At 40.1% G+C, this 26,987-nt stretch overlaps 2 protein-coding genes across 4 annotated transcripts in view; one reads left to right on the forward strand and one right to left on the reverse strand.

Annotated features, from left to right (window-relative positions):
* Positions 1 to 2,034: 2,034 nt before the first annotated feature.
* On the reverse strand, positions 2,035 to 19,991 carry LOC137296829 (kelch-like protein 28). The gene is made up of 7 exons (XM_067828695.1): positions 18,898 to 19,991; positions 17,232 to 17,346; positions 14,606 to 14,921; positions 13,257 to 13,443; positions 12,614 to 12,808; positions 10,630 to 10,847; positions 2,035 to 2,780 (listed from the first exon to the last, which is right to left on the reverse strand). Exons 1-7 carry the CDS (start codon positions 19,989 to 19,991, stop codon positions 2,611 to 2,613), a joined length of 2,295 nt encoding a protein of 764 aa, XP_067684796.1. The 3' UTR covers positions 2,035 to 2,610.
* Positions 19,992 to 22,074: 2,083 nt separating this feature from the next.
* LOC137295958 (tyrosine-protein phosphatase 99A-like) overlaps positions 22,075 to 26,987 on the forward strand; it is an 86,067-nt gene continuing 81,154 nt past the window's right edge. For 2 of the 3 annotated variants that reach the window (XM_067827556.1, XM_067827558.1), the window contains exon 1: positions 22,098 to 22,191. The gene's annotated coding sequence lies outside the window, so the exon portion shown is untranslated. Of the gene's footprint in view, positions 22,192 to 26,987 lie in introns of all 3 variants that reach the window. The other variant, XM_067827559.1, reaches the window with a different exon arrangement.

The following is a 26,987-nucleotide window of genomic DNA, read 5'->3' on the forward strand; positions in this document are numbered from 1 at the left end:
AAAGTTTGACAACCAATGTTTTCACGCTCGAGTTTGAGAGTGTGAACATTCCAACAACTCACAACTTAATAAAAAGACCGTGTGTTGTCCAATTTGGGTTAGCCACGTGAAGGCCGATTAACTCTATGTTAAAGAAAGTAAAGAGAGTGAGCTCAGTTTTACGCCGCACTCAACAATATTCCAGCTCTATGACGGCGGTCTGAAATAATCGATCGTGGACCAGAAAACCCAGTGATCAACAGCAGCAGTGAGAACCTATCCCCGCAATCGGAAACCAATTCATTTGTCAAAATAGTCGACGAACCTGACCACCCAATCCCTTTAGTCGCCTCTTACGACAAGCATAGTCGCCTTTTATGACATGGGTTCCTGAAGACCTATTCTACTTCACGGCTCTCTATGTTAAAGTACGGACGCTAAGATAGGTCTAGCTCTGGCACTTTGTGATCGCGTTGTGATGAGCATCTTCTATCTGTGTTGTAAGGATAACAAGTACTTATTTAACGACTAGCGTAAATGTTTTAGGTATATCAAGACGGTCGAGGCAGAACATGGGGTGGGGAGGGTTGGGGTGTATATCAAGAGGTGACTGACGGATCAGTTGGTCCCACTGACTTAGCTGGTGCATGTCATCATCGATTGCTCGATTGCTTTAAGTTGTTCACTGGCCACGTACGTTACCATGGGCGGATGTGCCACTAATGTTTGTTCATGTACAGGCTCAGGGAACATAAACAAATTCTGAGGGTACTTCAACCATGGACCAGTGAACAACGTATTTATCTTACCGAACACCTCAGTGTTAATTTTGAACTGTTTGAAGCACGGGTATTGGATCATAAGATAAGGCGTACCGGAGTTAGACAACCGCCCAAACAAGGAGTACCAAACGAAAGCCCACAGTTTGTCATTTCCAGCGGGTAACATTGAAAATGTTACTCGATTATAAGCGTGGTACATTGACTGGCTAAGCCAATCAGAAAACGACATTTATGTGTGAGGTAAGACACGTAGATGGAATCAGTGACGATGTGTGATGGAACACTGACAACAAACAAAAAACAAAGATACTATAAGTCTGAAACAAAACATATTATCCATTTATTCACCTAGAATGATGATATGTCTGTTCTGCCTATGAAGGTAACATGAATGCTCGAACTGTCATCAGTTTATCTTGATGTACTGGCTAATAAATCTGAGCTAGCTAGCACTTCATGTTAAAGCTCTAGCCGAGCAACATATCCTAAGTTTGCAGAGTATCAGTGCTATGCAGATTTACACTGATGGATCTAGGGGCCCAGTGGCTGGGCCAACTTGCACAAAGTGATCTCAATGCTACAATGATTGTAACCCCCATTCTCCGATATAGGTTTAAGATAGTCGTAGCGCTAAGATTCTTTGTGCAGGTGGGCCCTGGTCGTGTTGGTGCAAGTGTCTTCATAGCCACTGATAAAAGAGATATTTCTTTCACTTATCAGTATTTTCTGATACACCCGCAGCTATCATTTAAACTTTGCGTTGGATCCATTAAGACCTGTCAGGGTCATTTTCAAAGATTCTGTTACAAGCCATTCGGGCAGGGTCCTTCTCGGCTGGGGCGGTGGGGTAGCCTAGTGGTTAAAGGGTTCTCTCGTCACGCAGTTATTCCGAGTTCGACTCCCCACATGAGTACTATCTGTGAAGTCCATTACTGGTGTCCCACAACGTGATATTGCTGGAATATTGCTAAAAGCGATGTAAAGCCGTACTCACCCACTCTCTATTTCTCGACGAGGCGAGACTTAATCAATATTTTACTCGTCGATCGAATTAAGTAAAGATATTTTGGATGTTGAATTTTCAAGGATACCTGGCCATGTTGAATTACATGGAAATGAACAGGGGGCTGTTTCACAAAGTGACTGTGTATATCCACGCTAATCTCCTGTTCACAGTGATGGTAAACACTAGCGACGCCATATGACGTCATGTTTTACACGGACTTGTGACTCTTTTCTTTCCATGAGCCAATGAAGAACACGAAAATCAAGATTTCATTTCTCAAGTTTTATTCCAAATATACACTTTGAAATGATTACCATGTACAGTAATGTAAAACGAAAGAAAATTATTATCTATCCTAGCATTACTACCTGTACTGTTTTCGGGTGATCATTTTATAGTTTTAAAATTAGTGTGACATATATCTACGTGTAAAGCATTCTCTTATGATATACATTATTGCAAAATATAATATTTATTATATAAATAAATATAGTGTTATATTCCTCATGTATTCCTCAACATGATGTTCTAACTACGGTAGGGTGTACAATAGTTTTTTAAAAGTATATATAACCTAACTTCTAGTACATTTGAATAACTTACATTATAACTACTCTTAGGTTTCTAAGATTTTTACAGCATGTAGATATCATGTTGAACAAATAATTTCGCAATTATTTGTATTCCTTACACTGATATTATCTCGAATAGGAAAAACAAACCTGTGACCAGATATATTTTTAAAACAACATTTTCATTATTTGCATATTTCTCTAACAATATAAAAGGTAGGTAAATGAATACATGCAGTACAGTTCAAAACGTTGTACACGAGTCCAAATCTTAGGAATCCATGTTGGCATCAAGGGTACAGCATGATATTCCCAGTGCTGCATGTGTGAGCCAGTCTGTTCCCTCCAGCCAATCACAGGTCTCAACGTCAAATACCTCCACGTCAGCCAGTGCGTGGTTGTCTGATGACGTCACTCCACCAACGATGTAAATCTGGTTGCCTGAAATCAATCAAAAATATAAAACATCTCTAATGATTCAACAAAGTTTTACGCCACTTTGAGCAATATTCCAGCGATATCATTGACAGGAAGGGGGGCACTAGAAATGGGCTTCACACATTGTGCCATGCGGGGAATCGAGCCAGGTCTTCGGCGTGACAAGCAAACGCTTTAACCACTAGGTTACCCAACCGTCCGAACACGAAACAAGGACGATGTCAAATAACTGCCAAACGAACCATTTCGCAATCGGTGAAGAACGATCAGCTAGTTTAACCGTACATGTATTGATGATCGATCTCATTTTTGTTGTATGTGTGTGTTTTAGGTTTTAAGAATTGGTCTTCAGCAACCCATGCTTGTAAGAGTTGACTAACGGGATCGGATGATCAGGGTCGCTGGCTTGGTTGACACACGTCAGCATATCCCAAAGGCGTAGATGGACGCCCATTGTGTGCATCACTGGATTGTTCGGTTCAGACGCTTTACGTAACGACACCATGTAGCTGGGGTATTGCCGTGTGCGGCGTTAAACGACAAACAGTTAAATAACAATTATTCCGTGTGAAGACAATTTTCGCGCCTGAAACACAGCAAATCCATTTTATGATGAGCCAGGCTCTGAACTAACTTTAAAAAGGTCACAAGAGTAATCAAGAGTTATACCCTTGAACTGCCCTGCTCTACCTTTTACCTCGACAAGCACTTCAGACTGTAAATAAAACATGATGAAAGAGTGTAATTTTCGCGAACACGTTAACGCTTAATATCTGACATATTGTCCATCACAACATGAGAGCAATGGCCGATAAGCCGATAAGGTCACGGGGTCACGAGGTTATCCTGTACGGGATCGGCTTGTGATTCAACCAGCACCATGAACTAAGGCAATGTGAATTGGGTGATTTGAAGTTTATATTCACACCAGTGTGACCTCAGTGGTTTGTTATAGGATCAAGTCTAAGACTTTTCTGACTTTGTAAAATGTGTATGTGTATTCTTAACTATATGACTATATGGACAGAAATTCGTACCTTATGACGATTACAATTTATCATGTAATAAGATATGTTTAAAAAACACCTTCGAGGGCAAACATGTCGAGAGGTTCATATTTTCCATACGATGCCCTTCAAATTTCACTTTACGAGGAGGTGTTCCATGTCAAGCCTCGATTTCGAAGGGAACCAATCTTTCATTCATTAAATTTTACCATGTTTATACTTCGTTCATTCACAGATTTCGGAGATAACCTGAACTCGAGCTTCGTCTGCAATATTATTGTTCTTAAAACAGGGTTGTTCATTTGAGTATATTGTTCAGTGAAATACATAAAAACATATTCTTCTGTTATTATTTAAATCAAGGATTACAAATAACTGTCGACAAAAATGCGTACTTGTTTTATATGCGTATGGTAACTGTCGGTAAGTGGTGCTAAGGTCTTCGCCGAATTACGTTGATATTTTCTTCCGCCGCTATTACCGCTGATCGAGACGATATTATATAAGCGGATACTTCGTTTCGAGTTTAAATGATACATAATTCTTCGGTAACGAACAGAATATCATATTCGTGTCCATGTCATGCAGTGTTTACATTAACAGCGCTAAGGTGACTAAAACTCCCATACATTAACATAGACTTATGGTAGTACAACGGCACTCTAGACAACAGTTAAAACTGATTTCGTGGGGATCTTTCTTCAACAAGAATTTGCATACTTTCATTTAACCTTCAAAGCGTTAAGCGGCCTTCACACGGCAAACTTAAGTCTGACGACACATGTTGTAGAAATTTTAAAAGTTGTCAAACACATGTTGTCAAAGTTTCGTATCACTGGAGCGCCATGTATCTATCGGTGCGGCCATGTGACAGTTTCGTTGACTGTGATTGGTTGTTTCTGAACAACACGAGTTTGATAACACTTTACACGTCAAACTCGAGTTTAACCACATCGAAAGTTGGTGAGAATAAAGACCGTTCCTATTTCTCGACAAGGCGAGCTGTTGTCAAACTTTAGTTTGTCGTGTGAGGGCCACTTCAAACATTGCTTTGAAAAAAGTGATTGCCTCAAAGACAATTTGAATAGGAAATATGAAATCTAGGTCCTGATCAAGAACGCTCATAATTCGCGGCCGAAGAATTGCAGGGCAGTCGGATAACGGTATACATAGGTCGCCGCAGGCTGTTATCAACACAAACGGCTTATCAGTAGTATGTCCTTGGTAGAGAGTTCAAATATCCAGATATTGGTCGGGTAGAAGACTGTGCACACAAGCCAACATCCGGGGATCACCACGACAAATGTACATATCCCAAAGAATTATTATTGTTCACAGGAGGCAATGAGCCTCTATATCTCAAGGGTATACGACAATATACCAACCCATGACATGTCGTCCTTATACATAATCTAATTCCTGACATTCGTTTAGCGTTCTCCAAGAAGCCAATCCCATCGATTGAACTGAATTGACCTTTCTCTCTCGTAGATAGCAAGCAGCGACACATGATCCAAGTACTGACTGTACAAAATAGATGTATATGAAAACAAATAGATATAAGACAGCAACAAAAAAAAAGACAAAACATCCCAAAGAAAGAAAAAATTAAAACAACAACAACAAACAAACAAAAGAAAAAACCCAAACAAAGAACCCCCCAAAATATGTCAGTATATCACCGCGGTCAGCACCAGAAATGGGCTTCATACATATGGGCAATCGAGCCCGGGTCTTCGGTGTGACAAGCTAATGTTTTGAGCACAAGGCTGCCCCACTACACTTACTGCCATAAAGAAGTCGTACAACCATGGCCTTTCAAGGTCTGGCAATCACTTGGTACACGTCATTTACCAAGTCTTTGAAACATTAGTGCTGATATTAATTCTTCTTCGATTTTTAACAGTACTGCGTGTTTCTAGTCAGTTTGCAGGTATACCACGAACAGACAGAACAGTTTGTACCTGCAGTCCGGATACAAGAGCACTCAATACGAAACACCATGCACATATCAAAACATAGATGAACCATTACTATTGGTGGTGGTGAATCACATTCATCACGCACGTATTGTGTTACAAAATGGCAACTCGATATAACTAAATTTAAAATCAAATCTAGCTGTATTTAAAAGACGTTGATCTAAACCAATTTTATTATTTTATTTATGCAATATAATTGTAGAAAACATACAGATTTGACTTGCAAAATAATTTGACAATTCCTTAATTGTGTATGCTTATCACTATATTTTGAAATCTTGAGAAAAGGCGGCCAGCTAGAATTAATGAAAACTTCAGGACTATGGCACTCACACTGATAACATGAGAGAGAGAGAGAGAGAGAGAGAGAGAGAGAGAGAGAGAGAGAGAGAGAGAGAGAGAGAGAGAGAGAGAGAGAGAGAGAGAGAGAGAGAGAGAGAGAGAGAGAGAGAGAGAGAGAGAGAGAGAGAGAGAGAGAGATTGCATTTTGTTTTCTGATTTCATCGGATGTTTGTTTACATAACACTCACACGTCTGGTAACGTGAATGGGTCATTATGCAACTGTGTTATCGACAAATAGATTGCTAATCTATATATTGAACTTAATAAACCAGTACGACCTCATTTGCATACATATCGCATCGTGATGCCAGGTTTATCGGATGGTCCGTCACGCTGTCTACTCCACAATGATAAGTATCCTCATGAAGCGTTAACTGTGATGACGGCTTACACCCGTTATTCGCCCCGTTTCCCTGGTAACAGACAACTAATAATGCACATACCATTAGGTGACAAATGCCATCACCACGGTGCATGTTTTTTTCTTTCAAAGTGACAACGTCGAAATTGATCTTACAGAGGACGACGACCTTGATTCTGAATACGCTTTTCGCGTAACCGTGAGACGACTGCGCTTTCTAATCAAGATATGCGCTGACACAAATGGGCTGATAGATTGCATAACGGTGTTTACCAATCCTAGCAGCGTCACACGAAATGACCCTAGACATGACGACTGTGACATTGTGGACGTTAATATCTGCGGTATCAGTGACTGTGCATAAGTCAAGGCCACGTGAAGTCTGGAAACGTTATCTTTACATAATCACTAGCATGGGGATACCTGATTAAAAGAGTGTGTGAGTGTGGAACTTTCACTGTCAATCATTACCGTAAAAACTCTGTAGACTTGAACGTTTCCCTGTCCCCTGATAATGACGACGACGACGACGATGATGATGGTGATGATGATGGTGGTGATGATGATGATGATGATGATGATGGTGATTACTATGATATATGTAAATACCCTCCCCTGTGAACTATGAAGGACCGACAGTTTAACGGTTTTGTTATTTTGTGCTAATGGGTGAGTGAGTAAGTTTTGTTTTAAGCGGCGTTTAGCAGTATCACAGCAGGGAGTGGGGAGAAACACCAGAAATGGGTTTCACACATTGTAGCCATGTGGGTAATCGAACCCGGGTCTCCTGCGCGACTAATGGATCAAACATAAGAGGATTTACTGCCTGCGAGGGCGAACACATCGGGGTTCATATTTTTCATACGACGCCAAAATATAACTTTGTCATGGTAACGTGACGTCATGAGCGATGTCATGACGTCATGTTTCTTCTGAGACGTTGCGTTCTACATGCGGCGGTAGCCAGCCTGTGTTTGAAACTAGATATGGGTTCATTTTCCCCAATTTGACGACATCGGTAATGAACACAATATTACATGAACGTTTATCGTGCCTAAATTTCGATATATCCCTCGCCCTCGCTCGGGAAATATCAACATTTAGGCACTCGTGTCGTAAACACATTATGCCATGGACACTCATTTAGTATCCTCCATATATTCAGATTCAGGAATCTGTAAATTAGGTTAATGTAAAATGCATATCTGAACACTATTGTGAACGATTTTGGCGCGTCGTTTCCTACACGACTGGGTTCATTTCATAACGCTACCTTCATACCAAATAGCCGGTTTGGCAAAGGGTGTTCTTTGACACGGAGTCAAACCTTGTTTGGTCCCTAACTGTTCACAAGCATGGTATTTAAACTGGTTGTATGATGTGATCTGGGACAGAACAACCAACTCATTCTCTCCAGGCAGACGCACAATCGACTGGACTACTGAGGCGCTCTGGGGCTCCTCTCACAGAGCAACCATTACCTTTAACATTGCACTAAGGCTATCTTATTGACTCATGAACACCTTAATGCTTTGTGAAAGGTTAACTGCATGGTAAATAATTGGGCAAACACTGAAAATTCGATACGAGCCTCGGTCCTTATTCTTGAAACGTTCGTAGCCCTAAGAATTCTTAACTTTGATCGTAGCCAATGTGTTTAGAATGGGCTTAAGAAGTTCGTAGCGCTACGAACGTTTCGAGAATAGCTAGCCTGGACAAGTACATGACACACATGCGCGCGCTCACGCGAGCACACACACGCGCGCACGCAAGTACATCATCAAATAAACACACGTTTATTGAATTTTATTTCTTGGCATTTACGTATTTTAAGTTTACCCTCGTGAATGCACCTGAACATGAGTCGTACCATAAACGGGACTGCTGCCCGTCTAGAGGTGCATTCATGTTTGTATAATCGGGTACGGTCAAGGCAACAGCAATATTTCCTTGCACCGTCACATGACGAACAGTAAACACCAGCTGGTATTGCAGTTTACATGGCTTATCCACTTTTGAATGCCATGCTGACATACATGTATCTAGCTTCAGAAGAAAAGGTTATGCATATCTTACGAAACCATCCGTATGCCCCTCTTTCTAGACATTTAGCGTTGTGGGTGTCAGTGTTTAAAATAACCACACATTACGCAATATGGCTCGGATAGTTGACGTCAGTTGTTGCATAGCGTAGGACATGAAAGTCATAATTTAGGTTCAGATATACGTCCTCAAGGCTGTGTATTCAGTCAGTTAATTGAGGGATATAAAATTCAGGGCTGTTATTCTTGAAACGTTCGTAGCCCTAAGAATTATTAACTTTGATCGTAGCCCATGTGTTAAGAATGGGCTTAAGAAGTTCGTACGAACGTTTCGAGAATAAGAGCCCATTTTACCTATACGGTAATGTCCCGTAGTCTCGATCCCCTTTATTCGTCAGGTATGGTTCTCCATAATACAGACGAGACCTGTGAAGATGCGGGTTACAATTGATCTTCAGTAACCCATCTTTGTCTCAAGAGGCGACTGGTGGCATTGGGTGGTCAGGCCAGGTTCGTATTGTAGTGACTACACTGTAAAACATCCTTCAAACAGGTTGCTTGCATGTTGCTAAATACCGACCTCAGTAATGTTCCTGACCGCTATATGACGACGGTGTGTAACTATTCGTGTCTCTAGTGAATGACGTCAATAGCATTGTCCAGCACATATATTAATTGTCAAGATGGTCAGAAAGAAACCATCGTTGTATTTTCGGGTGATGAGCATGTGCACGGTATCCATTAGAACCAATTAATAAGTGTCGTAAGGTGAGATAATCTCAGCACTTCGGTTTTTATAACTCCCACTCTAAAACGCTTAAGTTCCACTATCGTGGGATCCCTTTGACCATCAGGTTCATAGCCCCCAGCACAAACCAAGCACAGCAAAGGTCTTGGTGTGTTTTTGCTTCTGTGTTTGTAATTTGAGTCGTATATGTAATACTCCCGCAAAATTCCAGCGGCCTGTAGGTATGCTGTCGGCGTGAGTTTGGACCAGACCAGCTAGTGCTTGATGTTTGAGCACCTGTCGAGTACGATGACATGTCACCAGTCTGACATCACGGAATTCGCCTGTAGCGACCAGCTGGGTTTACTGCTGACAAAGGGTCATCCATGTTTCTATATTTATCTATATTTATATATATTTATTTCCTTTGAAACGTTAAGGACTTAACCGGTCCCTATTAAGCGGAGGGTCTGAGGGTTTACTGAATTAATAAACGCCCAAGCACTTATTAGGAGAAATAGGGTAATTGACTAAAATATCAAGATCCGTGTTGTGTCTTCGTGGGGTACATATAAGCAAATACCTGATTGTGCGCCCGTGGTCAGCTACTGATTTACACAACCTATGTTCATTTATACACATGCAGGCGTTATATATAGCTGGACTAGTGCATACCGAAACACATATGGCTCATTAACCTATTCAGACACTGACCTACTTTTCTACAGATCCGAATTTTCTCGTTTGAAAGTGTAAATTGACATCACAAACAACTCTGGTTAAACTGAATTCCGATTTCTTGTTTCATAAGGGTTAATCGTATTTACAAATGAATTGCAATTTTAAACTTTAATAACACCGTCTTTCTACACTTCATGTCGAGGTTCAGGCAGCGTACATTAACTATGGAATCACAGACTGCCCCTGTTTGATGAGGCCCTGAAATGATTCACAATGCACCTGGCTTACTGGTTAAACCTGTTATGTTTTTCGCGCTTATTCATCGTAGTTCTGTAACAACGTAAAATGAGCTTGATGTAATATCAGTTCCGTCAGAGACCGCCAAACCTTTCTAGCGGCAGAGCCTCGTTTTGAGATTGCCACGATTTCAAAGTTTCCAGGTTTGTCAGAGCTCGCTGCACGACAGAGCACGCTGTGGGACATGTTGGCTAGGATGATAAGGAGCTTAGTGTTGCCATATACAAGTGCATAGACTTATCAAATCATACTGATTAATATTTATGCATCCAGTTAAATGACATAGTCTAACAATTCTGGACTGGTTATCGCGCTAAGGTGCGCCATAGGACGTACCACAGGAAACGAGACTGTTCTGTAATCAATTCTTTGACATGTTATGGCGTAAAACAAAACACAGTCACGATCTTACCGATCGCAGTAACACCGGCGTCGTGTCGAGGCACCCTGAGTATCTGCACACGATCCCACCGGTCGTGGTCGTCATCAAGACGAAGAATGGCGTCGAGGCTGGTGATGGCGTCACTATCATCGTAGAAAGTTGATCCACCAACCAGGAACAACGTGTCCTTGACCTCCACGAGACCGGCATGGCATCGGGGACCCGGAAGTGGATTCTTGCACAACCACCTGTCGAGGAGGATAAAATGTCCAACTGTGACATGTATATTTTGTTACATTATGAGGCATGTGAAAGTTCTGTAGGTGGGTGAAGCGAAACGAATAACTGATTCATATGTAGGTACTTTGTGGATGTTTCTGGGACAAAGGCCAGCATAAACCATAAAGGTCTAGAATAATTCAGCGACGAAGAATGATATACGGGATAGTTTTCCCATGTGTGCACCTTGGCCTTGTTTTGTTTCATGTGTCTGTTGTTTAACGCTTAACTCAGAAATATTCCTCAGTGTTCTGAAAAATACTACACGACATCGCAAACTGATTTTCATCATCATTTCCGTTCACAAACAATGTAAGAATGGATGATATCGTTGTTTCAAAGGGTCCATGATAACTATGTTTTGAAAACGTCTTTGAGTGGAGTCATTTAGAACGAGTAATATATGGACACGCTTTATGAATGAACAACTTCTATATTCAGATAATGATAATAATAGTGGGTATTTGTAACCGCGCCTGTATCCGTGCATTCGATGCTCGCTACAAAAAAAGGTGAATGTATGTTTAACGTATACATGACGTTACTAATGGTTAGAATTAAAAAAGGAAGAAAGATCTAAGAGAAGGCTATGGAGAAGTAATGGGTTTTCAGAAGTGACTTGAAAGAGTTCAGTGACTCGGCACATTTGATGTCAGCAGGCAGTGAATTCCAAATCAATGCAGCGGCGTACAGTACGGGCAGCAGCATTTTGAATTGTATGGAGTTTCTGTAATTACACTGAGTTCAATCCAGCATGGAGGCTATTACAATAGTCAAGTCTAGAGTAGGTGAGTGAGTGAGTGAGTTAAGATTTACGCCGCACTCAGCAATATTCCAGCTATATGGCGGCGGTCTGTAAATAATCGAGTCTGGACCAGACAATCCAGTGATCAACAACATGAGCATCGATCTGCGCAATTGGGCACCGATGACATGTGTCAACCAAGTCAGCGAGCCTGACCACTCGATCCCGTTAGTCGCCTCTTACGACAAGCCTTTTATGGCAAGCATGGGTTGCTGAAGGCCTATTCTACCCCGGGACCTTCACGGGTCCAAGTCTAGAAAGGACAAGAGATCTCACTACGGCATGGGCACAGTCTGTGGTGATGTATCAGCTGATTGAGCTAATGCTTCTGAGGTAGTGATGGCAGACATTACGTAGATGGTTGATGTGGGCCTCTAGTGATAGATTGGAGTCTATGTTCACACCAAGGTCCTTGGCAACTGAGCAGGGTTGAATGACAGAGGAGGCTACCTTGACACCTGAGACTGATACTCCATGCAGTTGCCTATGGCTGCCGACTATCAATAGTTCGGTCTTACTGTCATTGAGCTGAAGCATCCTAAATGTCATCCATCTCTTTTTGTCAGACACACAGTCATCTACAGTCTGCAGGTCTGTCAGTGGTGAGCTCCGTCTCAAGATGGTAGTGAGCTGGGTGTCATCTGCATATCCATACATGATGCGACGTTTTAATACAAATTTGTCACGCTGGTTTGAATTTGTATCGAAACGTCGTATCGTCTGAATAAAGAAGCTGTTCATCCATACAGCTTGTCATATATGTTTTGAAAAAATTTCTGCAGTGTCAGCACAACTAGCAGGTGAGTAAATGGGAGATGAATTAAAAATTATCACGAATGGGAAACATCAGTCTTACCGCTAGCAACCCCATTTCTAAAATCGACGTTAAACGCACTCAATTACTTACTCTGAAGTCACATAGGTACGTACCTATTTTTCCTCGGGTCGTAACATTCTACAGTGCCGAGAACAACCTTCTCATTCTCTGTTTCAAGGAAGCCACCGACGACGTAGACGAGGCCGCGATGTCCTGCCGCAGCCGCTCCTATCTTCGCTTCCGTCATGGCGCTCACTTCGCCCCACGTGTCGGTGTCAGGGTTATAGAATTCCACAAATGGCAAGCTCCTGGGTCAAGATCAAATGATTTAGGGTAAAATGTTAAAAACCATTGCTCAAGACACTCTAACCTATATACACTCGAATGGCTACGAATATAATTAATCAAAATCTCATTAAAACATCTACAAGCTGATTAGCTCAGCTGGAACAGTTACTGATACTATATGTACCTATTTTATAAACTTTTAATCTTTTGTAGGCCAAGAACAAAAAATGTCAATTAAGCCATACCCGTGATCCCACTGGATTTAATATGAAAACACATGCATCAGTGAGTGAGTATGTTTTTACGCTAAAAAGCAATAGTCCAGAAATATCACGGCGGAGGTCAAAAGGCATGTGGGATCTTATTATTGATTGAATCCAAACTTCAGTTACCCTCGCTTTATAACTGAAATAATTTCCTTCAAACTGAAATAAAAAAAATATATTTAAAGTACAAAATTTCACATACTCCCCAAATTCATTCTGCCCGCCAATGGCATACAGAACTCCGCCAAGAACGGCAACTGAGTGATACATCCTCATGTGGTACATGGATGCCACGCGTGTCCAGAAATTTCCATGTGGGTCATACCGATAGCAGATGTTGGTAGGGTTTGCCAGATCCCCGGGGTCGCTACTCTCAACCAACGACCCTCCTGGAAATAAATAAAACAAGTCACCTTTGCTGAAAATGAAATTATACGAAAGCGACATTAAATCCTTGACTATGTGCAGAGTTTGCTGTATTTGTTTTAAAAATATAGTTATCGCATTTTCGGTATAAAATGTGGCTTCTAAGTTGTAGGTACATGCTAAAAAGGCACGTTTATGGTACATGCTGGAAGGACGACATTAAATACTTGACTATGTGCAGAGTTTGCTGTATTTGTTTTAAAAATATAGTTATCGCATTTTCGGTATAAAATGTGGCTTCTATGTTGTAGGTACATGCTAAAAAGGCACGTTTACGGTACATGCTGGAAGGGCAGACGAGACTGGTGAAATGACGTCAATATAGTGTGACGCCATGCGAAAAGTGTATACGCCTGATAAAGTGCTGTAGGGGCCTTTGATGTTTTAGCAAATCATCTTAGAATTCAAGGCCCCGTTTCACAAAGCTCCCGTAACCCTAAGATCTCGTAAGTTTTCTCGTAGCATTCGCACACCGTATGTTACAGTGTCGTAGGTACGAATGCTACGAGAAATGTTACAGTGTAGAAGGTACGAATGCTACGAGAAACGTTACGGGATCTAAGGCTTACGGGAGCTTTCCAAAACGGAACTTAGAGCAGCACACATGTTAGTTTAGTACACATAGGGAAGCAATGAGTTGGGATTAGCGCCGCATTCAGCAAAAGTCAGAGGTCCACATGCACAAAACGATGTTAACCGCTAAAGTGATAAAACTCCAGCTTATATATAGAATTGTACTTCAGCAACACATGTTTGTCGATAGAAACGACTAACGGGATCGGGTGGTCACTCACTGACTTGGTCTTGGTTAACACACGTCATCGTATACTACATGTTGATGTTGATCAGTGGATCAGCGGATAGTCTGGTCCAAACTTGATTATTTACAGACCGTCGCCATGCAGCTGGAATACTGTTGAGTGGGGCGTAAAACAATATACAAACTAATAGGTTCTAAATTGCGCAGATGGATGCTCATGCTCTTGATCACTTGATTGTCTGGTCCAGACTCGATCATTTACAGACCGTCGCCATATAACTAGAATACTGTTGAGTGCGGCGTAAAACAACAGATAAACAATAAACCACCGGCATGTCATTCTAGTACTGGCTGCTAGGACTCACCGATGACGTAAACCTGGTCGTCCAGAACCGCCGACCCATGATGGTGCCTTGCATCCGGCAGTCGAGTTAACAAGCCCCAGGTGTTGGTGTAGGGGTTATACTCTTCCACAAGTCGACAGGGAACATCTCCGTCCACGGACCGGAAGGGGTCGATCCCTCCACTGGCTATCATTAGCGGAGGGCGGGGAGGGAGGGTCTGGTTGTGGGCGCTGTTTTTTGAGCTCAGTGCTACCAGTGGCGTCGGAACATAACAGTGTGCCCGGGTGAAACTTGTTGTGACGGTTTTCGGGTCTTCTTTCGTGGGGATGATCTGGAACTGAGAACCTCTAAATAACGTAATGGAACAAGGACATTTACACACTTTACTGAAGAAATACACAAAAGGGATTCATCTTCTTTTGATGCCAATTAAGAGTGAGTCGGGTTTTACGCCTCTTTTATTAAAAGCCCCGTTCACATGCACAATATTCACGTGTGTAAACATATATATATACGTGTGTAAACACATATATACGTGTGTAAACATATATATACGTGTGCAACAGTAAATTTACGTTGAGTTCACATTGAATTTATGTACAGTGAGTAAACTTGAAAATATGAATAATATATTGTCAAATTGTCTTATCTTGCCTCTTAAATTCAACAGAGAAAGATGCTCTCTTATCACTGATAAGTAGTGCTCTTGGAAGAGGTCAGTCTGTTTGGTGGACGGTCATGAATAGATATAGCAACAACAAAGACTGATACGATACTGATCGAATGAACAAACGTGTTTTTGATCTCACCGGCACACAACTTCAGGGTTACTTGAAAGCTAGTGACCAGGCTGTTCGCCAGGCTTTAGATGTACGAATGAAAGTTGCAACTGCCATATGCTAGATGCTTTCATCTTCAGACTATAGATAGAACTGTGGTCAATTTGTTTAGTGTTGGGAAGTCCACAGTTTATAAATGCATTCTTGAAGTTTTTCAGACCATGTGTGATGTTTTGCTTCCGGAATATGTAACTTTTACCCTAAAAGATGACATGACAGAGTATGCTCACATTGCAAATTTGCACGTGTAAATATACTTTTGTACCTGGTCCTGACTACATGTAAATTTGCATTTGGGGGTGGGTGGGTCGAATTTCCAAAGTAGGTATCTAGTACACTTGCAGCTATGTATGTATTCTCCATGTTACAACTCTGTGTATCACTTGCTCGATAACGGCGTTAGTACCTACGCCGAAACGTCGCACCCATTGCTACAAAGAAGTTGACTATCCATAGAACTTGGCTTTCCTTCACCTATACAACTTCTAAGATGTCTTTCAAAGTAGTCATAGTTATTGTAATCCACTTCGATACTGTGTGTGTGTGCGTGCGTGCGTTTTCTGCATGGAAAGGGAAGGGTAAGGGAGGTAACTCATATTATATAGAAACTAAACTTTCCGCCAGTCTCAATGAACATGAAGGCATCCTTAACATCGAAATGTTTTTTTGAGAACTTTCATTCGTTTTATTAGTCATTCAGTCAGTTTTATTAATATTATACTTGTTGCAAACTTGATTTCGAATGAGACTGACCACCACGGTATTACTAACCACTTTGAGGATGCATGGTTTATAACTCGAATTCTAACTGGCCCTAATACCTAATACCGTAGCCAATCGAATTGGAACATGGAAACTTAGGGCGGGTAATTTGAGATTAGGAGTGAGTGAGTGAGTTTAGTTTTACGCCACACTCAGCAATATTCCAGCTATGTGGCGGCGGTCTGTAAATAGTCGAAAAAGCCAGTGATCAACAACATGAGCATCGATCTGCGCAATTGGGAACCGAACTCCCGAGGGGCGGAGCCCCTAACATATATATATACCGTATATTGATGGGTAGTTACAACGTAGATGATCATTAAATGAAGCTACACAACAATAACTGAAGCGCGCGTAAAATCAATTTAACGACAGTAACTATAAGTATATAATTTAACCCCACCACCTTTCCCGGCCCGGTTGCCGTGCGGTAGAGCGTCTGTCTGCGGATCTGACATTTACTGTTCCTATCCCGCTTGGGAAAACATATGTAGTATCTTGAAAGATATTTTTCAACTGATTTCAAACACCCATCTATCATTTAAATGTTCATGTAAAGTTAGGACAAGTAAAACCTGTTCCTCCAAAGCAAAAACCTCAAATGTGGTTATTCTGGGAAAACAAGAGATGACCTAATATATAGTGAGAAGCGCACGTAAGGTTTATATATCGGTTGAAACCCATTTCTGATGTTCCCCGCCGTGATATTGCTGTGGAACATTGCTAAAGCGGCGGAAACCAAGGTCACTCAATCACTCACTCACTCACCTGGCCTTGTGATCGCTTAGTAAAACGCCACCCAGCCAGGTTACATAATAGATTTGCAGAAATGCGAGTCATGAACATAAAAAGGATGATCCACAAAATGTGTGATTAGTATTGGCCATATGATATAAAACTGCGGAGAATGTAAAACAATACCTACACATGTGGTTTTGAACGAGAAATAGCCTTCCATCCGTAATGTAAACAGTTAAGACATGTTTGCTCAGACTCAGTATACCATCAATATTCTACATAAGGAAAGCAGAAATGCGGTACTTTACCGACGACTTGCGCTTGCTGATGTTGACCTCACTTTCTCGTGGATGATACTGCCGTTCAGGGAGCACCCGCTGTGATGACGTCAAGGGACTTCCGCTATACTTCAGTGCCTGGTATCTGTAAGCACAGCAGTGATTACCATTATTAAATATTTAACATGTTAACATACTTGAAGGTTCCAACATCCTTTTGTTAAGTGGGGTGTCCAGCCCTTCATGGCCCTATTAAACACACCCCTCGAATCACCACGAACTGACAAATTTGAGAATTCGTAGTTGAAGCGTTATCAGGTCATTCTTAATTAATTCGTAATATAGTTGTAGTCAGGTCTTGTTATTCTTGAGCAATTCCAGTCGAATCCAACGGATCCAACTTTACCGTACCTGTGTCGTAACCGAATCGTGGAGTCACGAATTGAACCAGAAAATTTGCACAATTCCAAGAATCCTCACGAATTCTCAAATTTATCAATTCGTGGCTATACGTGGGATTCGTTGTCTGTGTGGAATAGGGGCATTACACGAATTTCGGTCGATGGATATCATGAAATATTTAGCAGCCGAGCGAATGCCAAAATGTTAAATGTGGTATTTCATTTCATTGATAATATATACGCAAAACAAACTAAAATGAATACTTATGGCTTACTGTCAACCGTTTGTACGTATTATTTATATACGCCAGAATACTTTGTGCAAAGTAGATAACTCATATAAGCTGCATAGGAAGCCTGTCTTCTATATGCACTAGTCTGTTGTGTTTGGGTGATGTGCTAGTGTGTTTCAACATCCTTGTTTTTGACAATGTTTCACTTCACACAAACTCGACGAATATTGAATCGGTTGCTTTACTGCATGTTCTAACATGTCGACTAAAGTGCCTATTAAGCGCACAAAAAGTCGCATTTACCTTAGAGTATACATCACCTCACCAAGTTTTAGTAGATACATGACTCTCAAGATTTCGGCTGTTCCCATACTTTTTTGTAGTATATGTAATACTTTGTTTGTAGTATATATAATACTCCATGTCGCTTAGTTTTAGCCTGTCAGTACCAAGTCCATATTGCAACAGAGAGTGAAGGCGCATGTACCCACTGTATCTATATTTGTTCTTAATGTCTTATCTACATTTGAATATTCATATAAGAAGTTTGTACAAAGTGTAATGATGAGACTGTACAGCCCATGGGACACAAATGAACATCAACTGTAGGGGTTAGTGATGTAGCAGACATATTCACTGGTCCACTGCCGGGTCCTTATTGTTTGATAGGTGCTGGTTGTATAACGAGCACTGACTGTAAATTTTGCTTAGTAGTGAGATGACCTGTTGAGCTGTATGCCCGTTGTATGGTATATTTGAATTTCACGGATGACTGAGTGAGATTTACATCGTTCTCTTATATCACGAGGTATCACCTTGATATAAATGTAATGGGTGAGTTTTACGCCGCTTTAGCAATATTCCAGCAATATCACGCCAGAAATGGGCTTCAAACATTGTACCCATGTTGGGAATCGAACCCCTGTCCGAACCTATGATCGTGTGTGTCTAGCGTGCTTAAGGGCTCTGCGATTCCCCGCGACTGGCGACTGGTCAACTTGCTTGTGCGAGTTAAATATGGTGATCATCCAGAAATGGTAAACATGAGTGCTATATGTATACCTGAATACGCCCATCAGGAGGTCCTTGCAGTCCTCAGTGGGAAGGGCTTTAGGTTCGACGTGAGAGACCATCTCCTCTGGGGTGATATAGGCAAAGCGGACGCACCCCAAGACGTCTTGAAAATACTGCTGCCGGTCCTGTCTGTTGTAATCCAACCATCTGGTGGCGGCAAAGAAAATATCCAGTTCTTTCTGAACACAGAGGTTGTCGTCAGAAAGGAGATGACAGAGGTCTGCGTGACTTGCGCGAAGAAAACTATCTGTTTTTGTCACTTTGTTGAAATTGAGACACACGTAATCGTAAACGTTCGAATAGATGTCCAGCAGTTCGTGTTTTCGTGCTATTTTCATCACTTCTAGTGCCTCCTGGACAGAGTGGTCCAGCAGAAACCGCTTACCTTGTTCCAGCAGATCTGTGATGCTAAGGTATTTGGCACAAGAGAGAACAGAGTCTACATTTTGCAGAGTGATGTCAATCTCGGATGTGTAGACATATCGCATCACCTCTTGCGCAGCTTCAAAGGAACAGTTCGGGATGGGTACATGGGTCACGTCCGCGGTATTTTTGTTGACACAGAATTTGTTGGCAAATCCTGGACTATGTGCTGCAAGAGCTAGCTTGTGTCCTGGAAAATCGTGACCGTCCACTTTCAATATTATATCGCACATGCGCTGGGACTGCCACATGTTAAAAAGGCAGCCAGCAACGTTTGATCCTTGTCTCTCTTTCGAGCTGGCGGCCGACGGATTAACTTGTTCAGCGTTTGCTAAGTTTTGGTTGTCGTTTCTTCTTTCGTTTGAAAGCGATGCAAAAGCTGAATTCTGATTTTCGTTAAGATCAGCAATACGTCTTGTTTCAGATTGGATGTTAACTTGGTCAAGATCCAAGGATGGGATTTGTGACATTGCTGGCTTCTTTTTCTCAACACGGAGACGATCTGCAATTCGTGATGTGGCTGAAAGACTCCTGGGTTTTTCCCTGACACTTTTCCTTTGAGGTGTATATTCAAATCCCGTGTCCTTCACAGGTATGTCCTGAATCGGAGACACAACAAATGTGTTGTGTTTTCCATATGTCTTGTTTAGTCTCTCCATTTGGCCAGTGAGCAGTTCAGAATCGCTTTCGGACAGGTTCAGGCTAATGGAAGCTTGGGATAGACTTACTGGAATCCTCTCTTGATTTTCTAACACTTGGAGACAATTCTCTGTTACCACAGCCAACACGCACGAGTCTCTTGGAGAGGCATTGATATTATCTAGGTCATATCCATTTGTGTGTGAATTTACTTGAATCCCGGAGCTTTCCATCTCACCGCCATATCTGTAAAAACGGAAGATATGACGTCATGCCATTGATGACGTCATCCAATTGTTTCTCGTCACACTACTGATGACGCCTAATGTACCCACTTACGTTCCAAGTCCAAAGTGACCTTGTGTGTTCATACTGTTCGTAATGTATATTACATTTGGTCTACCTTTTTGAAACGCAAACCTTACAACGCATTAAATGATAAGGTGCGTTATATTTAATATCAAATAACCTATCGGTGTGGTGTGGAGCCTAAAAAAGGAAATAATTACAACATTATCATTCGTAACTACTCGCCTCTTTGCGTAACGGAATGACCCGAGTAGTTACGAATGCAACATTATGTGAGATGATCATGCTTATGGTGGTGGTGATGATGACGGTGATGCAGCAGTTGTTGTTGAAGACTCTTCTTATTCTTTTTATTCTTATATTCTTAAATTCTTATAATGATGGTGGCGATGGCTTGATATCAATTTTATATTCCTGAAAATCATCATCACACCCTCACATAAACACCCGCTCGGTCGTTGATTGGTTGAATGGTTGGATGGTTAAAGTTCATCTCCGGATCGTTTTTCAAACCCTTCACCCAACCTATCGAATTTTAGCGTGTCAGATACAGTTTTGGACAGACTGCAAAGCCAAATATGACAATCAATTAATTCACAGAAAGAAATGCCAAGTGAATCACGACAGTTTCTTTTTTCAAACTTTGGATGAGGGCAACTGCGGCGCTTCGTCCAGGGGCATGGTTATATTTTAATACGCTTCTCGCACTCTGACTTACAATTACTTCCCTTGCACTAGTGCACCATTAATACTTCACGATTGAGATCAATAATCAGTTCAAAACTTTTCGTTTGACAGTAAAATCGCTTTTGTTCAAAGAGACAAAATAGTTTGCAAAATTACGGAGTTTTCACCCATACTTGTCTATCTTAATCGGCTATATACATACGCATGTATGTTAAGGTAAACTTAAGGTAAATATCTGTTCGATTTATAATGTAGCCTGCATAATACATTTTACAGGTTGTATGTTAACTGTGGTTAAAACATCGTCCGTGAGAGTGAAACACAACATGAAAAGCACTATGCGCAATTAAGGACATGTTTTCAGTTACCTGGCGCGCAGAAAATATTTGGATGAATCTTTTAATGAAGCGATATACTCTGTATTTTGATCTATATATTGATCTTACTTCCCATGCGTTCTTATTTGCGTGTTGTGATGTGTGCTTTAAATGCGATGAAAGTTGTGTTTATTTCTTTAGTGGTACACTAGCATTTTACAGTCACCGACACTTTAATGAAATATTTTCTGTTTTCTTATCCGTAATATTTGCAAATATTTTTTTCTGACTAAAGTCCAAACTTTAAATTGAATAAAATATTAATACATTGCCAGCCGTATAATGGTAGACATTTATATACCCAACAGAAATGGTGAGACATGTATAATAAATATGGTATCCACTGAAACGTGCTATTTTTTAAAATTGAAATAGGAAATTTTTATCTGTTGGTTTTTAACCGTCTGAACTGAATATGTTATCCTCTGAAATTGCTCCAATAACGTGTCGTCTTGTCAGATTTTGGGCGTACCCATCATCATAGAACAACGTGAGTGATAAATCTGAAATAAGTATGGTTAAATAAACAGCTCACTTGATATACAGAATTTTCGGATAAGATTTATTTCATATCATTATTATATTATTTCAGATCTATTCAATGTTCAGAATAATGTTATTGGGTTACCACGTAGACAAGCATTTATACTTCCGTCATTTGAACATCTACAACGTTGAATCAGTCTATGGGAATGAGAGGCGCAGCATTGACAAAGGGCACCGGGTACTCACGTGACCGGAAGTGTTGAAGCTGAGGAAGATGGCGGATCCGGACGAATATATGTGAATGAAATTGATAACATGATAGTGATGTAATTATTGAAGAAATACTGATAATATCCCTCTTGTAAGTACACACCTTGAAAGTAAAACCTTTCATGATGCATATGTTCTCATGAACACGCAAGTGAAACGTAATCGGGGTCAGAATTTTTCAATGGTAACGGTAAATTGGGTCTCTCTTCGTTCACATAATCATTTTATCTGTGAATGTCAGCTATGTATTTTGAAGATCGTGCAGTATTTCAGCTGCGATAATTCACCGTAGGCAGTATATTTCAGATTCTTCGTTACCTAGAGTGTATGCATTCCCTTGTGGTGAAATATTTACGTTAGACTTGGTCGAACTGAAACCGACATTTATACCAGATGGCTTGACATTCAACTGACAACTGACATGTGTCTGTGGTATCATTCATTGTTTATTCCTTCCTGAGCACGTGTATGTATACAGACATGCACTGCATATCTTTACGGTGGAAAAACCTGTGTGTCATGTTCAAGCACTGAGAATAGTTTTTTTTTTTTATACATCATTACATTTTTCTCACAGTCTTTTCCTGATGCATGTTTGAAATACTAAGGCATTTCCAATTTAAACATGCTGAAGGTGTCTTTTTCGTACATCTTCACAAGATGAATTCTGACTAAGTGGTAATATGTTGACAATTATTGTTTCTTACCATTAATTAATGTTCACAAAATGTGAAAAATACTGTATGAGTAAGCCGCATTCATGGTAATTGGATCTTTTTAGAACCTTTTCTTTCTATAAGTGTTAATATTTGCAACTATGCAACAATCCTTTTCTCATTTTAAAAATTGTTCTGTGGGAATATAATTTTAACTACAATGAAAACAAGTACATTATGTCTTTTGGTCAGAGATACATGATGATGATCATGATGGTGCTTAGCTGTTTATGCCTGTTCCAAAAATATTTTGTTGGTGCATTTATTATTTAGACCCTGAGACATCTCCAAAGCCATTCTGTTAAGTCATATACAATTTGAATCTTTTCATTGTGATTTTGAAAAATGCACATATTTATGCCATGAAATTACCCAAATTGGCTATCAAGTTTTGAACAATATATCCTGTGGTTGCATCACAAGCTGCTATTGCTCATGTTTCCTCATGACTATACTCACATTCCTTTCTATGTTTGTTTAAAATTAATGCTTACTTTATCCACGTGTAAACATCATGATGTGCATATATATTTGTAAACTGTTTTTTGTAAGGGTTGTGGTATATGTTTTAAATCGTACACCAATCTTACTCAGTATGTAGAGTAGATGTTAAATCTCCAAATCGTTTATGTCGCCTTTAGCAGTGTTCCAGTAATATCGTGGTGGGGTCACCAGAAAAGGGCTTCATGAAACCTAGAGTGGGTGCCAAGGTAGATTCATGAAAGTAATAGTGGTCAGGTAACTGGACATTACATGTTGACTACCAATATACAATTTACATATCAGAATAAATGCTCACCATCTGTATTGATGGGTGATCTCTGCATATAATTCATGGTCAAATGCTAACAACGTGCAAGTCTTGCTGGTTTAATGCTTGTATGAAACCACGACCAGTGGTTTAGACCATGTACATGTAATACACGACTAGTGACTCGCAATGTGGGTGTAAAATGGGTGTTTCCATATGTATCTGAACCAACTTCCTGGAAGTCAAACCCATGAAGATCTGGGTAAGAATTGGTCTTTAGTAACCATTGTAGTAAGAACCAACTAACGAAATCGGATGGTCAGACTCAATGACACATCATCATATCCTAATTGTATGAATTAATGCGTATGTAATTGATCACTGGATTGTCTGGTCCAGATTATTCACAGCTCACTGTCATACATTCTCTTCCCACAGAGGTTACTCCTGTCATATCTTCCTAACCTAACCTCATATCTTCCTAACCTCTGTTCTAATACTGCCCTTTCATGGTGCAAGTGTTCAAGACTCGCGATTGGAGGCGTTCAGATTTAGTTGTGCAATCAGAGACATTGTTCCAATAGTGATCATTCGCAAGATCGGTAATTTCCGAATGCATCGGGAAAACTTGCCACGACCAGTTTTTGTTTCTACAAACATATCATGGCGATTGATGCCTGCACTCTGTATTGCCAGTTGCTGATTTTCGGTTAAACAAGAAATACCGAATCTTTCCTTCACATGTTGCTGAACCAACCAAATGGGGGCCACCATATATTGGAGCTAAGTCTATTTAACGCATGTTCTGATTGGATAGTAACAAGGGAGATAATTCCTGCTGCGAGTTTTTGCCGCAAGGGGATTTCGCGATCTGCGGGAAATATGGCCATATTAGAACAGAGGTTAAGTAGGAAGATATGACAGGAGTAACCTCTGTGGAAAGAGAATGACTGTCATATCGCTGGAATATTGCTGCGGGAAATACGGCCGTATTAGAACAGAGGTTAAGTAGGAAGAAATGACAGGAGTAACCTCTGTGGGAAGAGAATGACTGTCATATCGCTGGAACATTGCTGAGTGTGGCATAAAAACAACCAACTTGGATGTTGAAAATGCAACATTATATACCAGATCCATCAATTCTGTCACAGAGTGTATTTTTGATTCAGTAGAAGAGAAGAAACACGGTTCAGATGCAGTGAAACAAATCAGAAATTGTGTAGCTTCTTAGATAAAGACACAGCAGTAGAGGGCAGAAAATACAATTCAGTCATGTGAGTGTGCAGGCTCACAAGGTTGTGAGAGGATTATAGAGATTACTAACAAACTGTGTCAAATATTGGTTTGCAGGTTCTTATCTCTATCTGCTTATTATTGTGATTACAGGACGTATGGAATCATTTGTAATCATTGTTGAATTTACCATAGAGTAAGAATGTAAGTGAAGACTCTGGTACACAGTCGCTGTCATTCTTATTGCTAATATTAACCAGACACATTTATTTACACACATTCATACACATACCAAATCATATTTTATGAAGGATATATAATGCGTGTTGCTGAGTCAGGAGTGAAGCATATAACTTCATGGATGACATAGTCATTGTTTTTGCCTCTGAAATGGTCTCATCCAATTATGTACCACTTGTTATTTAATTACACGCTTTTGTAATGTTAATCTGCTGTCATAACATACTGTGTATCAGAGCTCCAGATAAGGTGTGTATTTGCATAGTTTACTCAATAAAAGTTACATTTACTCAATAAATTACAAATTTGGGAGTACAAAAAATGCATAAGAATGTCAAGTATTTAGAAATGACTGTTTGGCAATATGACAAATATTAAAAATTGAGATGCATCTATATTTATATATTTGGAAGAGTTGAGTACCCAATAAGGATAAGAAACTCTTAGTAAAAGTACTCTGTTCTTTTAACTAGTGGGTGTATACAAAATGCTAGTTACTCCTAAAAAAATACAAGTACTCATACTTAAACAGACATGGGAGTAAATACCCAGTTGCTCGAAAAATTATCTGGAGCTCTGGTGTATTGACATTGAAACATTGCATAAACAAGAAGTTGTCATCCATTAAGTTGAAATCTTCATTTTTGAAGGATATATAGTTAGAATCTACTTAGATTTCTCATGATGAAGAATACTTCAGAAGACTCTTGTGATTAGAGATGTCATGATGCAAAAGTTTCTTGACTTGATATGTATCACGATACTTATGTCATGTTTCGATACGTATTATGATACTACTTCACTTGGCATTAAAGTGTAAATTTAGTTATATTCTGAGCATAGATATTTCATATTTAATTAATGTCCATGAAAAGGTCAACATTTTTCATTCTCACAGATTAAAAAGTTCAAATTTCTCTTCTTAGTGAATGAAGAATAATCATTTATAACTTTCATACCATCAAAAAACATGATACCATTGCAAAATGTAAACGATGCATAAACATATTTAAACAATACTTTCAAAAACTAAATATCGATACCATTTTGTATTGATAATGGTATCGTCTGAGGAAAACTTGATACATTGAAGTATCATGGCATTCCTTCTTATGATTGTTTCCAGTTTCGGACATTACATACACAGTTTTGGTTACAATGTATAAAATCTCCCTCAAGGTTTTGTGTGTGGTTGCAGACATGTCAGTGATTGTAAAAAGTAATTGATTTGAATTCTTTGCAATTTACAACTGTACAACATGCCAATCACCTTCCTAGCTTATGCTAATTGGGTAATACTGATTACGCAACCAGTTTGTCCAGTTTTGAGTTCATGCAACTGTCATCTATGAGCTGAGACACCTGGCCTTGCACAGTTTATGTGGACACAATGCTGATTGAACGCAGTACATAAGGTATTAGAAGTGACAGCTTGGAGTGCTACAGGGATCTATATACACCTACTCAAAGGCTGGTGTTTATGCGTGGGATGGGGATTATGACAAGTACAGCTGAGTCTGCAGTTTTACATAGTAGTTCGATGTAAAAAATGCCATTTTTAATCCTGGATGAACTTATGTCTGAAAATCTTTTCAACCACCATGCCATGCCTTTCAGCCTTATTGCAAATGACTGATGTTTTTGAGTATGCTGTGCTGGTTTGGTTTACATCTTTGTCATCTGAGCATCAATGAAATATAATCTTTTTAGTATATGGTTTATGGTGTAAATGTTACAGAATTCGTGCATGGTAGAAAGGAACAAAAAAGGTCGCTGGTCTGAGGCTAGTAAATATATAGAGGGACTAGTTGTTTTCTCTTACTTGTCACTAGCTTCTCATCCAGAATCACCTCTGGCTAGTTACATGCAAGTGGTTGGCGCCGGCTCCTGGTGGTGTTGATATTGTGATGTTGCCTAACAGATATGTTATGAACTTACAGTTTAAAA

The sequence above is a fragment of the Haliotis asinina genome, chromosome 9 (genome assembly GCF_037392515.1).
Source record: "Haliotis asinina isolate JCU_RB_2024 chromosome 9, JCU_Hal_asi_v2, whole genome shotgun sequence".
NCBI classification, from domain to species: domain Eukaryota; kingdom Metazoa; phylum Mollusca; class Gastropoda; order Lepetellida; family Haliotidae; genus Haliotis; species Haliotis asinina.